At 39.5% G+C, this 16,828-nt stretch overlaps 1 protein-coding gene across 9 annotated transcripts in view; it reads right to left on the bottom strand.

Moving 5' to 3' along the window:
- The window catches only part of ctnnd2b (catenin (cadherin-associated protein), delta 2b), a 154,200-nt gene that overhangs the window by 37,845 nt on the left and 99,527 nt on the right, over positions 1-16,828 (bottom strand). For 6 of the 9 annotated variants that reach the window (XM_047589505.1, XM_047589507.1, XM_047589506.1 and 3 more), the window contains 2 exons: positions 15,364-15,420; positions 2,054-2,186 (listed from right to left, as the gene is read on the bottom strand). In XM_047589505.1, the coding sequence (XP_047445461.1) occupies positions 2,054-2,186; positions 15,364-15,420 (190 nt within the window). The remainder of the gene's footprint in view (positions 1-2,053; positions 2,187-15,363; positions 15,421-16,828) is intronic. The other 3 variants (XM_047589508.1, XM_047589509.1, XM_047589513.1) reach the window with 1 other exon arrangement.

The raw sequence follows: 16,828 nt of genomic DNA, 5'->3' as shown, positions 1-16,828 counted from the left end.
TCTGAAACACAGCTGCCGCACATTTCACTATTTGCAAAACCTTGGATTGGAAATCAGACAGGTCAGTGATTCTGACTTGTCCAAGGATTACGTTGAGTTACCGACTTTTCAGAAAGTATGATGGATGTTGCATGAAGAAAAGCGTTGCTGACAATAGCAAACAGCAAAAAACTATACAACTTTGCTAAAGAACACACAAATATTCATAATCTTTCTTTCATTCTTTCAGTTAAAATCAAAATAAATAAATGTGGATCAGATGGGAGTGATCAGGACTAACACAGTGAGATGGTACTTTAAAAGATGTTTGAGTGAACAATATGTGGCCTTATGAATGTAGGCATTGTATATGCAAGAGAATAGTTGTATATTATATAAATAACAGGGTCCTTGGATTGTATCTATTGCTCATAGACAATGGGCCTCAGTCTGTTATATCACCACTTCATCTCTCTCAAGGGCAAAAACCTATTTGTCCTGGCAGCCCTGCTCTAAATGCTACCACACTTCATCGGTCATCATTCCCATCCTTCTCGCTCACTCTATTTTTAATGTCTGTTGTCTGATTGCTGCCCTCAAATCCATCGTCTCCACAAGGCTTAATAAAGAGGAATAGAGCTGGCTTGAGTTGACATTGAGGAGACAGGCGGAGCACTTTACAGAGCAATGATGAGTCCAGAGGACAGGAAGAGATAGAGTAAAGGAACAGGGCTCTATGTCGAGCTGGGTTAAGTGTGCGTAATGGGGAGTTAATGCCATCCATTCAGAGCGTGGTGGAGATCAAATAGGTGAACACGCATGGGACGGAGTTGCCTCTGAATCAAGATGAGTGCCAGTTCCTCTTGATTCGGATGTGAGACAAATGCTCAGTAACATCTTAGCATATTTCAGGGCAGAAGTTCCCCTTCTTAAGAAAAAAAAGAAAATATAACATTTTTGCCCATGATGGTTGATGATTGGCTTGTTCATCTCTTGTACCAAAAAGCTTATCAGTTCCCCTTCCATGTCCTTTAAAAACACAAAAACAAAGCACAAATACTAGAGAGCTAACAAGTTTTTAATAACAATTGTACTCATCATTTAAATCATGAGACGGATACTTTTGGATTGAGCCAGGGTTGTTATACAGATCTACACTAACTTCCTTAAATACATAAGCGTGGCATGAATCTGACTCTTGGCGGAGGAGGGAAAAGGTGTACTGCACAGGTCCAAAATATTGGATCCGATCCACAGTGACCAATTGAAGAATACATGGTCACAGGACAAACACACCTGACCCACACTGACATGAGTCTATAAGACATGATGCAATCAGAGACCTGAGCAGAGAGTAAACACAAACCCCGGCAAGACTGTGATGACTTGATGTATTAATAAGTATCCTTGGTGGAAAAGCGCAGAAATACATTAAATTAAGTGGAAGACCGGTCACTCATAATTTGTTTATGTGCTTCAAAACCATATTCTTTGCTTTGTGCCACAAAGATTATGACATCCTGATTATTATGGTCTCTTTGGATTCCAATAGATACATGGACCTGAGAGCCACAAAACTAAAAACTGCCTAGAAGTATTTGGTGTTAGTAGTGTTAGTTGTTCTACTAACAAGATAATCAAACTTGTCAGTAATGGAAAGAACACAGACACTATCCTATTACTGGTGACCAGACAGAGATTTTGTGAGTGTGTGTGCGTTTGTACAGGTATCTTTCTGAGGACCAGTGTGAGTTTTACGCCAACAGAGTGAGGACATTTTGCAAAGTGAGGACATTTTGACCAGCCCTCATTTCTTTACAAAACTGTTTGAGCGTTAAGATTTGGTTTTATGGTAAAGGTTACAATTAGATTATGGTTAGGATTAGGCACTCAGTTGAGATGGTTAGGGTAAGGGGGTAGGGAATGCCAATGTCAATGAATGTTCTCTTAAAGATAGTTGTTCAAACATGTGTATGTGCGTGTGTGTGTGGAAAGCAACAGGGTGTAAAAACGTTTCATTGCTCTCTGTCTGAGAGTCATCTCTCTCGGGAGGTGTCTCTTCAGAGATCAATACCTCGGATTTGATCTTGTTGTCTCCAAAGCAGAGGTGCTGAAGGTAGGCAGCAGCGTTGGACTGGACTGATGGGAACTGATGCTGCAACATCTGGATCACCTCTGGCAGCTCTGGATCCCTCCAGCCAAACTCCCTTCAAAAATGCACACACACACACACAGAAAAAGAATAGTATGTTTTGATGAGAACAGACAGAGATATGTGTGTTTGTGTGTATGTGTGGCTGAACCTGTTACTAGGTAGCTTGCCTCCCTGCTGTGGCCCTCGTTTAAAATGCTCACCAGAGTAAAAGAAAGACACAGAGAGAAAGAGACAGGCAGAAACAGAGGTTGGAGATGACTGAAAAAGCAAAACATTTAATACACAGATTTATGCTGTGCTTACCCTAACTGCAACAGCAATGTTGATTCAAAGGATATTATGCACCCCAAACATGTAAAACTAATCTCATTATAATTCTGTACATTACCTGTTTGCCCTTAGGTGGATGCCATTTGAGATTTCTAGCCACATTACTTGATGCTACCACACAATGCTCGGCATGTGGTAGAGGAGAAATTATGCAATTTAAATGTCAAGCGTGAATTAATGGAATGTCTTGATCATGGCGCACAGGATAAGTAATACGTAATCTGCAAATCCCGCCTTGGCATATGAACAGAAAGTAAAACCTTTCATTCCATAAAGGAGCTAAAACATCTCTGTGTGTGTATTTAAATTTTATGGCAGTGTGTTCTTAACTGCATAAAATTTAAGGACGGGTATGTAGTTTGGAGAGTTTTGTTGTGGAGATTTTCTTCAAGGTTTTGGGAAGGCCTCCTTAATTACAAATAACAGAAGCTTAAGATATACACAGTGATAGCCAGTAGTACATGGGTGTCAAACATAGAGCCCACAGGGCCAATAGTGGACCACCAGACGAACTAATCTGCACCGCAGCACGAATTTGCAAAGTGCGAAAATTACATTGAAGACTGCAATTTTTCAAAGAAAATAATAGTTATTTCTAATTTGTCCACTGTTTTAGTCAGTGGACAAGTGTCGTTACTTATAGGTTATTATTCTGTTATGGTACTGATCTGGCCTGCGTGAGATCAAATTGGAACGTATGTGGCCCCGAACCAAAATGAGACACCCCTGCAATAATACACTTCCAATTTTGTGGCACAAATTAGGGTTAGACCAAACCCCAAAGACAAAGTATGTCCTGTACAGAAATGTCTTCTCCAGTTTGGTGTGGATAAATTTTAACCCACCTACGCAAATGATTACTTCAAACCCTGTTCAACACATTCGAGACTAACTGGAAGCAACGTGCTCATGTTCACTCATGCTCTTACTGAGATTTTATAGCCTGATGATGGCCTATCCCAGAATATTGACATTTGACAAAAAAAACTGTTTCTTCAGAGAGTACACCCTGAAAAGGTATTTAGTGTTATTAGAAACAGATTCTGCACATTTAGTAGTCTTTTTATTACGAAACCTTTAATAACCTCGTTTGCCATATGACCCGAATCCCTGTAGAATGAGTGCCAGGGCTCAAGGGTTGCAGCTAGGATATAGAGTATTGAAACGATAAGATTCAAATATCTTAAATGACAGATAAATTGACCTTAGACAAAAGTGTTAGTGAGCTTAAAAGGTACAGGCTTAATAAATGATATTATAATGAAAGAAGTACTGTGTGTATGGTTATTCTCATCCTTTAATATTTAATGCCTACATAGTTATGGCCTTGGAGTGTAACCATAGCAATCGTTCTTGTGTCAAGTGCTGTCATCTGGCATCCACGCGCTCACAGCAAGTGTGTAGCAAACACATGACTGATACCAGAAGCTGTTTGTTGTCTTTAAAGCCATCCCTATGGACGCGTTGACACGATAGCAGATCTCCAGTGAATATAATGCATCGTGTAGCTGCCAATAGTGCTGAAAAATATATATTTTCTTCAATAACCTAACCCAGTACTGAGAATGCAGTTAAAGATTTAGTGATATATCATCAACTACCAAATTCCAAACAAATTTAGGTGTTGCAAGACCACAACAACACAATGTCACCATTTATTTGGGGAATCTTAACAAAAGAAGCTTAATATTAACGCCTTTTTTTAAACACTATAGAACCATAAATCAGTGTTGTATGAATTCTCTGACTTTTCCAAACCACAATGGCAGCTTTTTTGGAGATGAGAATAACAAATAGATCTTTATTCACTGTAACAGCTTTATCCCGTTGTGATGATAAGTCCTTCTTCCTAATTGCCCCATCTGCTCTGGTTTGAGTGTGCAACCAGGGGTCCGCCAGTGCTTTTGCCTAAAGGCACGCTTTAGGCATATAGGGGCACACACACACACACACACAACCACAATGAGCTCACTATGGGTATGTGTGTGTGAGAAAGCCTATCGTGAGAAAAGATGTGATGTGAGAGAATAAAGTCATGATGAGAGATCAGAGAGTAGGATGAAGGGTGGAGATTGAGGCGGGACTTATCGATGTAGATTATCTGTTGCCAACGGCAACAAAAGCACATTGTTTCCTTGACAGCAATGGTTTCTAGGGACCCAATAAAACTGGCTCTGGATCTTTGTTTGGGGCATAGTTTCGTTCCCACACTGTGATTATAAATTCTTGGATCATGGAGGGAGGAGATGATACTTCCTGGATACTAATTTGCCATATTTTTCTACTGCCATGCTCTGCTGCATTTGATACGTTCACCATAAAGTGCTTTCTGCTTTTAAATCCACATTGGTGATTTGAGTGTTCCTAACAGTCCTGAGTAGTTTGGGCTGCATACAGAACCCCTGTTTGCCCTGCTGTTAAGCAGAACCAGTTTCTCTTTGATGTATCTTACTCTTGATGCAGCAACAGCTCAACGTCCCCGTGGAGATAATTTCTGTTCAGTCTAATCTAACGTAAACACATGCAAACACACACTAACACTTGCAGGTTCACACACTCACACACATCACAGAGAGCTGTAGAACAGCATGCAGCTCACAGCAGCATCAACTCGCAAACACACACACATCTGACGCCACTAATATAGTACTCACACACACATATGTGCACTCACTGACTTGCATACACATCCAACCATCAAAGGCAGTGCAGAACAGCCAGGATTAGAAAGCTTTTGTCTCTAAGTTTCATAATGGGCCAATGGGATAAACCCAGTGTTTGGAGAATGGGGAAATTGAAGGGAGAATTATTTCAAAGGTTATTTTTCTTTCTCTCTCTTTGAATTGCTTGAATGGTCTCTATTCTAAATCTCTCCTGACTCTCCGTGTTTCTTTTCCCTCCACCCTGCAGCCACATTCATCCACAAACACACAACCACAACGCCAGAGTTATGCACATACAGCAGCAAGTAGCATGCGCCACAACAAAAAAGGATTAAGGATGATATTAACCTTGCACAGGTCACCTTCTGGGTTAATTGGCCGATAAGACATCTCATGTTATGACTGGGCGAGCTGCTACACATGTGTGCTTGTGTCATTCTCGTTGTTTGCGTTTTTTTACACCTTTTTTTTTTTATAATTTTGATTAGAAAGTATGACCCCAGTGATAATATCTATTGCAGAGGTTAATCTAATCAAGCTGTAAAAACACCAATGCATTAAAGGTTCTGTAGCTCACTGTGGAACATTTATAGAGTAGCCTTGAACTACACAGAGAAGAAAAAAATACCTGCACTAGAAGTTTGTCATCGTCACTGCTGTGCCATGACTCTTTAATGATAACACTCAAGGGTAAGTATGTCAATGAGGGCCCTCATTGACATACTTACCCTTGAGTGTTATCGTAGGACGTCAGAAAACTGTTTTAGTTTTGTGAAATTTTTCAAAATTTTTAGTTTATGGAGAAAATAAACATTAATGAATTTAACAGATATGGCTCCCTGCCCTTAAGTGGTAAACAAATGTAAACATGTATTTAGAGCATTAGAACATAAGAGCTTATTCAGTTTAGTTGTTAACATACACATTATCACATGAGACAACATTAACACTTCAGTTAAACTCAGCGTTCATACTGAGGAGGAGCTCAAAGAGCACATTTGACTCTGATTTGAGCTGAGAATGTTTCTTTGATCTCTGAGTCCTGTTAGAGCCTGGTGAGCCTCCTAGATGAGAGATTATACAGTATGATTGTTTTGCTTTTTTAATTTTCAGTGTCGTGGTGGATACTCAACCTTTAAGTTTCAAAACTGCAAACTGTGACGATCTGGTAATCTATCATCATTGAAATTCTGCCAGATTAGCATTTAACAGCATTGTTTGCATTGTATTTAGGGATGGGTGCATTAGTGCTGATGTGAGCAGTAGCAACCAGACTGATACTGACCCCTCAGCTCTATAGCTGTGCCGACGCTACAACCAAACGTTTGGTTGTACTTCACCTCAAAAGATACAGATTCGGCAATCTGCAACAAGTGCTGGAAGGAGATATTGTGCAAGCGAGGCAACACCTTGAATTTGATTAAACCTCTGACGATGCATAGCATTTTTTAAAAGCTGAGAAATGCATCTTTGATATCCCGAGAGACCCCAGGCCAAGTTAGAAGCATCCCCAGAGAGGAGAGTCCCAGCCCTGCCAGTGTCATAGACATTATACAAGCCGCAGACGTTCTTCTTTGTATGACTAACTTAACTTGTTAATGTGTAATTTACGTCGAGGAAGTAACTTATTGTTGTTAAACAAATGCGCTAAATTACTGCATGTATAGCAAACACCGTCGTAATCTCATGTATCGATCTTCTCGTTGTTTGATGGCTACCTTCACCCTGGCCACGAAGGCTCAACTGACGAAAGAAAACATGGAGGAAATTCACATGGCAGAAACTGTTGAAGGTTTTAAGCTGCTAGGTGTTTTTAAAACACTTGAACACTTGAAAATTGAAAGTTGATTTTGCTGGTTTTGACACACTGTTGTTTTTATTAGGGTAATTATGACAGTTTGTTTTGAATTTTATTTGTCTTACTTTATTTATATTATTTAAATTAATATGTATGTATATATCTGTTCAACTTGCACTTCACAAAATGCCTTAAAATAAAAAGGCACTATTTCTGGACAAAGTTTGTATGTTTTCCATTCTTTAAGCACTGGCACCATGTCAAAAGTAACTGTTTGGCAACTGCATTGGATAAAACCTTAAGGATACCCATCCCCAATTATATGAGTGACTCTACAGAGACCAGTTGATTGAGAACTAGATACAGATTTTGGAGACTTCTATTTGTGAGGGACATATGAGATAATATATTCTCTAAAAGTGTCACACCGAATCTCTAAATATGTATGTTAAGTCTGGGTGTTAGCGTTCATCAGTTTGTTTGTGTGGATGTGTGAATGAATTTGCGATGCAAATTTGGACTGTAATTGCACTCACATGCAACTGCTCCCATCTGGATGTGCATTGATGAGCGTCATCCACTCAGCTTATATACTTTTAATCTTTGTGAGAACAAGAAGAATGAAGTCGTACAATGACTCCACTGAACTTCAAACCATTTCCCTTTGTTTTGAAAGGCACATCTACTCGAGTGGTGAAATGAGATTGAAAATGTGCCTTTCAGCTCTTTTGCTCAACAACAAAGCTGCACACGTACCTGCTGTTGATACCTGCGTATACCTGCGTATCAACAGCCAAAGGACAAATGGTGCTTGAGGGCCAAAGCAGCCCTTTTGGTAGCACTACAACAATGATTAGAAAAACACCTTTTCTCTACCCCACCTCATTTTCTATTTCTTTTTCCTCAGACTGATCTCTTAAGGTAACCTCCTTTTTAAGTCCAAGTTGAGGAGAACACACATGTCGCTAAAGACACACACATACAAGTGGTACTTTATGCCTATAACACAACTAACAATTAACACTGGAATGAAGTGGCACAGTCAAATTATTGTCAGACTCCAAGTCCAGAATATGACACAAGAAATATATTATGAGACGACAAGAGCTATGAACAAATGCAAACACAAACATGGAGAGAATAAAAAAAAAATAGCGGTGCATGGTGCACACACACACACACACACACACAGACTCAGAGTGGCACATCCAGGGCCGAGAATAGTTGCTGCCCTGGAGAGAAAGTGGCACATCACAGCAGATCAAACTCAACCTGAGGCTTCAGGCTGCAGTGTTCTGCAGGCATGCACACACATACACACATAGAGAGAAAAAAAAATGTATATCATCATACATAGGCTACTGTGCGAGAGGCTGAACACACTGAATGGACTGCTAACATGTTGTGCAATATGTTCTGAAATAGTTCTGAGGCAGCCTGACACTAAAAGAATTTACCTAGAGTTAAAGTGAACCCAGACGGCGGTCTGTCTTCTCTCCTGTGTGTGTTCTGCCCCAGAAAGCTGTACTATAATGGTTCATTCATTCCCTAACTCTAGCCTGGAGCTGTACAACTTTTCACTCTCTCTCTCTCTTTCACTGTGTGTGTGTGTGTGTGTGTGTCCCTAAAAGGGGAACACAGGAGGATATGGTGCTCCCAGTCCTAAACACTGTGTGACAACATCACAGCAGGATGAGCAAATACTACCAAGCCATCTGTGAACTTCGGGCACAAGTGTTCACATGGGGAATGTTTGCACTCTTTTAATGTGGGAGTCAGGGAAAGAATATGTAACGTATTTGCAGAGCAGAAAATTTCACTGGAAGTGAAAGATGATTAGTGTACAAGGATTCTACAGGATCCTATGGCCTTTAAGTAACTTAAAAAAATGTCAAATCATTAGATCTTTATGTAATGTAGACGCTTTTACCACTATCTATCTAAATTTCCACATATGAAAAAAATATGTTATTATCGTCATCAAAACATTGGATGTTGTGGGTTTAATAACAGAATTAAAAAATGTGGCATAAACTTGTGTATTATTAATCCACTAACCTCATTACATTGAGTTTTAGTGGCTTAAAACTGAGACTGAAATAAAGAAGATAGCTGCGCTTTACTGGCTTTGATTGATGTTCAGCCGTGTCACTAATTTAATTATACAGTCTCAGCGTTGTTCTGTAAATCAAAATCCGATCGGATGAGAAAAAAGTCAAAAAGAATCAGAGGATTTTTCACTCTTAATGAGTTGCAGCTTTAAGCCCTGAGTAGTGTCTTGTTATGAGGTTAGTGTTGCACCAACGGTCTCCACAAATCAAAAAACAGAGCCATGCATAGCCTAAAAGGCAAAACCAAGGGCAAACAAAATAAGATGATCGCTCTTGCTCGCAAAGCACGCAGTAATAATTAAAGGCAAACCGCATAGACAGAATAAACCATTTCATCAAATGAGATTTTCTTTGAAGTAATTCAGTGAACCTTCAGTTCTAATTTGCATTGAGTGCTTGGACCCATTATACCAAGCAGCAGGTCTAATTCTGACTTGATGTGCTACAGCCACCTTGTATAATTCCGTTCCAGTGTTAGTCATTCTTCTTGTTTAGCGTTGTGAGTCGGCTTTGTCACTGGACTAGCTTTAATGAGGAGTTTTAAAACTATTTTGAAGCTTAGGTTGTTAAAATAGATTACAAAAACTGCCAGTCATGACAGTGGGTCTGCTAAAAACAGGATTGTGTCTTCATCACTGGTTACTTGCTTCACTAAAGCAGAAGCATTTTTTTATTATTTACAGCAGGTTTAATCTTCACCCCAGGTGCAGTATATTCAGTTCAAGAACCTGAAGTAAATTTCTGACACTTTTGTACTTCTATAAATAAGTAATTTTTGTTTGTTTGTTTTTTTTTTTTTTTTAGCTACAACTTTGTCCAAAAAATTTGGAGGCAATGGACTGCACGGTTTTATGTGAGAGAGGGCAGCATTTGCTGGTATGTTATTTCATCTCAACAGTGAATATACACACATCTATGCACAGTCACCCAGTTCATCAGTTATCATGAATTCAGCAGATGTCTGCATGCCTAAATGCACTGACGTGTGATTGATGGATTAAATATTTCCATTAATGAAAACTTGAACAGGTGTACCTAATGAACTGGCTGGTTAGCGCATTTATATATACCGTGTGTGTGTGTGTGTGTGTGTGTGTGTGGAGGTGCATCTGCACCTCTGTGTGCCTGACCAAACCCCCCAGAGAGAGCAATACGTCTCACAGGGTGACTCAGTGGACTGGGACAAATACAGACAAACTGTCAGTCTACTCTTTGTTCCTTACCAACCAGGTAGGTATTCTCATATCGCCACTTGTCTAGCTATGTGACAGTGTGCATCTGTGTTTCTGTGCGCAATTGTGTCACCCACAGCCAAGCATTTACACCACAATAAGAGATGCCAGACGGCAGGCAAACCGACAATTAAACCCTGCAAATAAATAAACTATCCCTGAATTATGTATCTGGAACGTGGGGCGAGGCTCTGTGATGTGACGGCTGCAGGGAGATGATGCTCACTGTTATATCGGGCTGAAAGCATTTCCTTTGAGTCAGGGTTTTTGAGGAACTGAGCGATTTGAAAACCACGGAGCGAACTATGCGATTTGCATCGGGTATATTTGTGCCTGTTCTCCTACTGAGGACTGTCAGCGGGGGGAAATGGAGATGCGCCTTGTGACTCATGCCCAGAGAGACAGACAGACACAGAGGCCGACAGGTAAAGGAATCCTGCGGAGTCAACTGATAGAAGAAGAAGACGAAGAAGAAGGAGGAAAGAATAAAAGGCATTTGAAGCAAAACTGACAAGGATGCTGATTCACTGTGTACACAGTTCAGCAGGGGATTCAACAACTTCAGGTGGCTGATTAGCAGCAAAACAGGATAGAATACAACAGAGCAGACCCCAGTGTATCAGTTAACCTTAAAGAACAAACTGCTCTTTGTCCAGAGGCATACAGTGATCTGTGTAGACCATGGTCAGCGAACAGGTACAGCACTTCGCAGAGTAATGCACAGTTTATAACCTCACGTTAATTTGACACTGTAGCTATCGCATTAGCCCAGACCTTACACGGACCCTAAGCTGTAGGCTGACATGCAGCTCCCCAGAAAAAGTCATGGTAATGCAAAACATAAGATCTGTGATTGGTACGCACTTTCCGAATCAACTGTTTTGGATCACTAATGAGGAAAGTTCAACTAAGGAGGTTAGGAGATACGAATATTTGTATTGCTGGCGAAAATTTCACTTGACGTTGTTGAAAGTGAAGCAGGAAGTACAAACAAAAATTAACCCGACTGGCAAAGAAGACACCACGTTGCACAAACTACTGTACAAATTTTTACAGGACGAACCAGCGCACAAGTATAAATGGCATTGGCCATGCATAGGTGCATAGATTACGTTGTCTATGTCCCGCAGTACTTTAAATGAGCCTTAACTGATAATGATGGGTTCAATGTACCAGTCCATGTGATTGTTCTTCCAAGGATGCTGTAGCATACGCTCATTTTTTATCGTTATCAACTCTCCCTTCCATCTCACTTTCACAACAAACCCAAAATGTTGAATGTCCTTTGCCAAACAGCATGCATTTCATCCCTAATGTGTTTCTACTGTACAGTTGTGTATGGACTACTACAACCTAGTGACTTACTATAGGCGTCTTGCAATAAATTCCACTTTCATGAAGATGTTACATTTTTGTTTAAATTCTTCAACTATATATTAATCAACTGGGCATCTATAGTGTTTCTTTATTTTGTCCACCACAGATATACAGTATAAATTAGGCTCAATAGCAATCATATAGCACCACTTAAATGTAGAAAAGTGTATTTAGACCACTGGCACACTGCAACACTGTGGCTAATGAAACGCCTTTAGGAATCAGCTGCCATCGTTTTCATGAATTTAAATGAATTGTTTTGGTGAAATGACTGATCACAACCTTGTCTTCATTATAACCACTTTTAACAAGGGGACATCACATAGATCGTTGGTCTCTTTTCTCCAAATGCAAACTATAAGGCTGTCTTCTCATTTAGCACCTCTAAAGATATGGTCAGATTCAGGCAAAGATCAGGGTTTGGACTGACATAGAAAACCTTATACTATACCTCAAGAAGCTCACGCTTAAAATTACAGAAAAGTTACGGTTAGAAGTAACACAGACAATCAATCTGAAATAAGAAATAAACTCTGTTAAAGACCAGTGTTTTGTCTAATTGATTACCACAGCAATAAAAGCTCACTGTCAGAATGAATGAAGAGTAGCTGCGGCTCATAATAGGCTTTCACAAACTATCTGTGGTTTTATTTTATAAGCTCATAAAACACAGCAGCATCAATAGCATAGCAAATATATACTGCATGCCACTACTCCAACAGCTGACTCTTCTCTTGACAGTTTTTTAAATACACTAACTAAATTTTACAGGTCAACAACCATTTCTACCCTCGAATTATAACTTTAGAAACAAAAATTCTATTTTGTCCATGAAATTGTCTTTTTCATCAGAGTGTATGTATGTTCACATTAGTGAATGATATGTATGTTCTTACATTTTCTATGTAACAGACAAGCCTGTTCAGTCAACATATGACAGAATTGTATCCTGTTTTGGGTCTAAGTCCAAGTCTAATGTGGTAAGAGTGTAATAGTTGCTATGCTCTTTTGCATCAGCTACTGTTTAGTAATTATATGAAGGGGCTAGCATTGAGCAGCAGTATCTGGCTTCCCGTGTATCCAGAATAATATTAATTAAAAAATAGACATTTTCAGAATAATTTCCTATTTGATTTCTTTTGACTCTTTTAGAACTTGTAAATCCAGGAATAGCCCTTTTATTGGATTTAACCTCTAACTGCTAAAATGCTAATAGTTTGATGGCACTGGATGAGCACAGGTGTAATACTGTTTTGTATGCACAGACTGTCAGTAAGATTTGGAGAGGTTAGCGCTGCAATAATGTACTGGATAAGCCTCATAAACAAAACTATAATACTAAATCACACTCTCTATTAACACATACACTACAAGTCAAAAGTCTGGACACACTTTCTCACTGAATTGAATGAGAAGGTGTGTCCAAACTTTCAAGTGTTAATGTGTAAAACCAATGATTTTTAATAAACTGTGTGTGAGTCACCCCACTTTGGCCTCAGTGTAGAAAAACAAGGGAATGGACTAAAAGAAAAACTGAGACATATAGAAAATCAGAGAAGGAAAATGTTTGTGTTACCGAGATACCGCAAGTGTTTGTTTGAGTGTGTGATGGCACAGCTGACTGAGTGGCCTACTCAGGCTGGAAAGAGATAACTGACAGGTCAGGAGATGTCAAGCAAAGCTGAGAAACACACTAACACACACACGGTCCATCCCAACCCTGTGACTTAATATGGATCAGAAATGTTTAGTGTGCTTAAGAGCATGAAATAAAATAAGCCACTTTTATGATTGGGTCTGATCCTGTCTAGCACAAAACGCTTGTCGTCTTAGTGGGAATGTTTCCATAAATTACCGGCAGCCTGAGGGAGAAAATGTGTTGGAGTACATAAGAGGCTGTCTCCACAGTAACATGCCTTGATTTGCCAGATTGTGCCAGTACGTAGCTTGACAAATCAGCTAAATGATATTTGTTTGAGGCTTTTACAGGATAGAGGTATCATTAGGGAGCCAGCTGCAGACGGTGGCAGTGACCTCACATCTCTTCTATTAGCTGTTCGTATGCAGACAGGTTTGTCGCAATAAGTGATTTAATTTTGTTATTTCCACGTAGACAATTTGTACCAGTTTTACTAGATACAATTTTGTACTAGTTTTGTTAGCTACCGTTTTGTCTTTGCCTGTATTATTAACCTTCAAATGAAGCTGTAGTGGTGACATGGGAATTGTGTACAAAAAATGCTTGGCACTTAAGGGGGCTAACAGTTTAGGAAGCTAACGACAACCCAGCAGAACATTTTCTTCAGACATATTATAACATAATGAAGAAAGTTGTTGATTGCTAAATTACAGTATATGGATATAATATGCATCTGCATCTGATATTTTCCACTTACATGGTTATGAATACAATCATACAGTTCTTGTTAGCTAACATTATTTCTCTCTCCCTGCTAGGATTAATAGCTGATGGTAAGATGGTAATGACAGCTAGCATTGTGTCTCTGTTAGTATTATCAATATTGTGAGTCTCTGCCACTGTTAAGTTTTGGAAGTGTGATTAGATTACTTTATGCCTCGGCATGTATTAGCAGCTATTTTTAAGTCTTTGCTAGCCTGTAAGCTAGACCAACTTCCTTACAGATTTTTTTGTGAAAATGATTATGAACTCTTCCATGGGGAAATAGTTATACTGACCTGTAGATTTAATCAAATTGCTCTTGTCTGGCTTTATGCAGGAACACTGTCGCCCCTGTCATGGAGTTACTGTTAGATACTGTAAGATAATCTAATCCATTTCTTTGGGTAAAAAACTGTAACAATGTATGAACTGCCCCAATGTAAAATAAGGCAAGTGAAAAAAACAAAAAACAAAACAAAAAACAAACTAAAGAGCACGGTGTCTGTGTGTGTGGGACTAATATTGGCTGTCAAACATATTACTCCTCTATGTTCACTTAAAGCAGTACTACATTTTGTCTTATTCTTTTTTGTCTGGAGATAGGACGATTAATACCACAAAATCAAAACCAAGTGCTGAAACTGACTCAGAGCAAGCCACATGAATACAGCCGACAAAAAAGCACGTTCAGAGACCACCTGGACAGAGTGACAATGTAGACAATGAATGAATTATCGAACAAACCAACAAGTAGATAAATGGATTAATGGATGGATGGATGGATGGATGGATGGATGGATGGATGGATGGATGGATGGATGGATGGATGGATGGATGGATGGATGGATGGACGGAAGGATGGATGGATGGAGAGATGAAAAGCCAGAGGAGAGAATGAGGAATACTGACACTCAGAAGCTCTGTTTACCCATATTTCTCCAAACTGCAAATAAGAAACCAAAAACGGGATCAGTCAATAGTTACTCAGATCTGTTGTCAGTCTCCAACTGAGATTACTGCTTCTTTCTTAATGTTTTCAGGTCACAGCTCTGATGTTATGCCATGGTGTAATTAAACTCTAATCTCCGATTTAGTATCCAAGTAAACACTAAAATAGAAGTGATCCCTGTTTAGTACAGCACTAAATGGGTGACAGTACAAATGTGAAATGTCGTCATGCCGCCATTAATATTCTGATTATGAACATCAGTGTCTGATATTGGAGCCATATAGAGAAAATGGAAAGATTCAGTGAATGAGACAAAGGTAAGATAGATAGACAGAATGTACATATGTATAAATAAATAGTTGGATTACTTTGTCATTCTTTGCTCGGCTTGATTTTGATTCCACACAAGGAATTCGGGGTCGTACCTATCGAGGGGGGACAGGCAGAGAGAAACAAGAGAGGTATATGTTGGCTGTCTGGCAACAAAGTATTCAATGATTAGTAAATAGAAATCAATATGTAGCCACTAGACTCATCTTTCTCTCTCAACATTTGGTTGTCAGGCAATGGTGGAGGAGGTGGGCAGGGTGGAGGGCATGCACTTATAGCAGGTGGTGGGGAGATGGCAAGTAGATGGCAGGTAAAGAGAGGGTCAGAAAGATCTGGTTATGTCTTTGTTCCCTTCTTGCACTGATATTCACCTAATGGTTGCTGCATAAATATCATCAAACAAGTATTAGGAGGCCTGTTAGTCAACCTAGCTGGTGAATTATGACATGGAACTGAAATAGATGACAGAATCCATCTATTTCAGTTCCGTTGTACGATAATGTGTGGCCGACTTTATCTCAGAAGAGCAGGATTGGTAGCAGAATAGCTAAATAGTGAGTAAATGACGAGCTATGCTAAGCCTGTTATGTGTAGATCCGCATCCCATGAGTTATACTTGGTTACATTTAAATTTAGACTTTTAATTTTATATTTAATGATTGTACTTTTCTTCTCTGAGCTGGTGGCGACTTTTGAATGGATGGTTGCTCACCTGAAGCAGTTTCTATATTTAGCCATACATACATTCTCAGCTTTATATTTAGAGTGTAAACATCTAGATTACAATTTTAACTTGAATTGTGTGGATGATTGTGTTAGTACTCAATAGCTATGTTGACCAATGGGCCACACATATGGATATGTTAAGGAGCAAGGCTTGTGACATTCCACTTGTCACCTATTGTCAGTAAATCCCACAAAGTGACAAATACAACAATGTATTTGTTCTCCTGTTCTCCACAACCTTAAAACTGCATTTTGGTCTGTGCTACAGACTACTGATCTACAAATAAAAAACACATTTGTGAGCCACACCATTGCACTGGTTGACATGCTCCTTCATTACTTGAACACACTTGATCTCAGTCCCAATTAAATTGTCTTGTAGTTCCCCCAAATGCTTGCTAAAAGCTGCAGATTCCTTTTAGTGTTTTGTTTTTACAGGTTAATGTGCAGGAGTGTCATAGAACAGACAGGGAAGTCAGAAACTATTGGCCAACTAATGAATGGTTTGTAATGGGATTTGCTGACAGTAGGACAGACTGTATAGTGAAACACAAGGCTTAATCTTTAGCATACTCTCACAAACATTTCCCCTGCGAGCTGAGGAGCTGCAGCAGAGCAGTGAGCTTGTAAAACCTGACAACCGCCGGATCAGAAAGCTTCGAATCTTCGGGGACCCTCCCTTTAGCACAGCGTGGACCACGAGCCACTTAAATAGCTGCAGACGTTGGGAGTGCATGTCGTGAACGTAAAGCAAAATGCCATGCATCACAAGTCAGA

The sequence above is a fragment of the Mugil cephalus genome, chromosome 7, assembly GCF_022458985.1.
Source record: "Mugil cephalus isolate CIBA_MC_2020 chromosome 7, CIBA_Mcephalus_1.1, whole genome shotgun sequence".
In the NCBI taxonomy this organism is placed as follows: Eukaryota; Metazoa; Chordata; class Actinopteri; order Mugiliformes; family Mugilidae; genus Mugil; species Mugil cephalus.
This window is presented reverse-complemented; position numbering and strand designations above follow the sequence as displayed.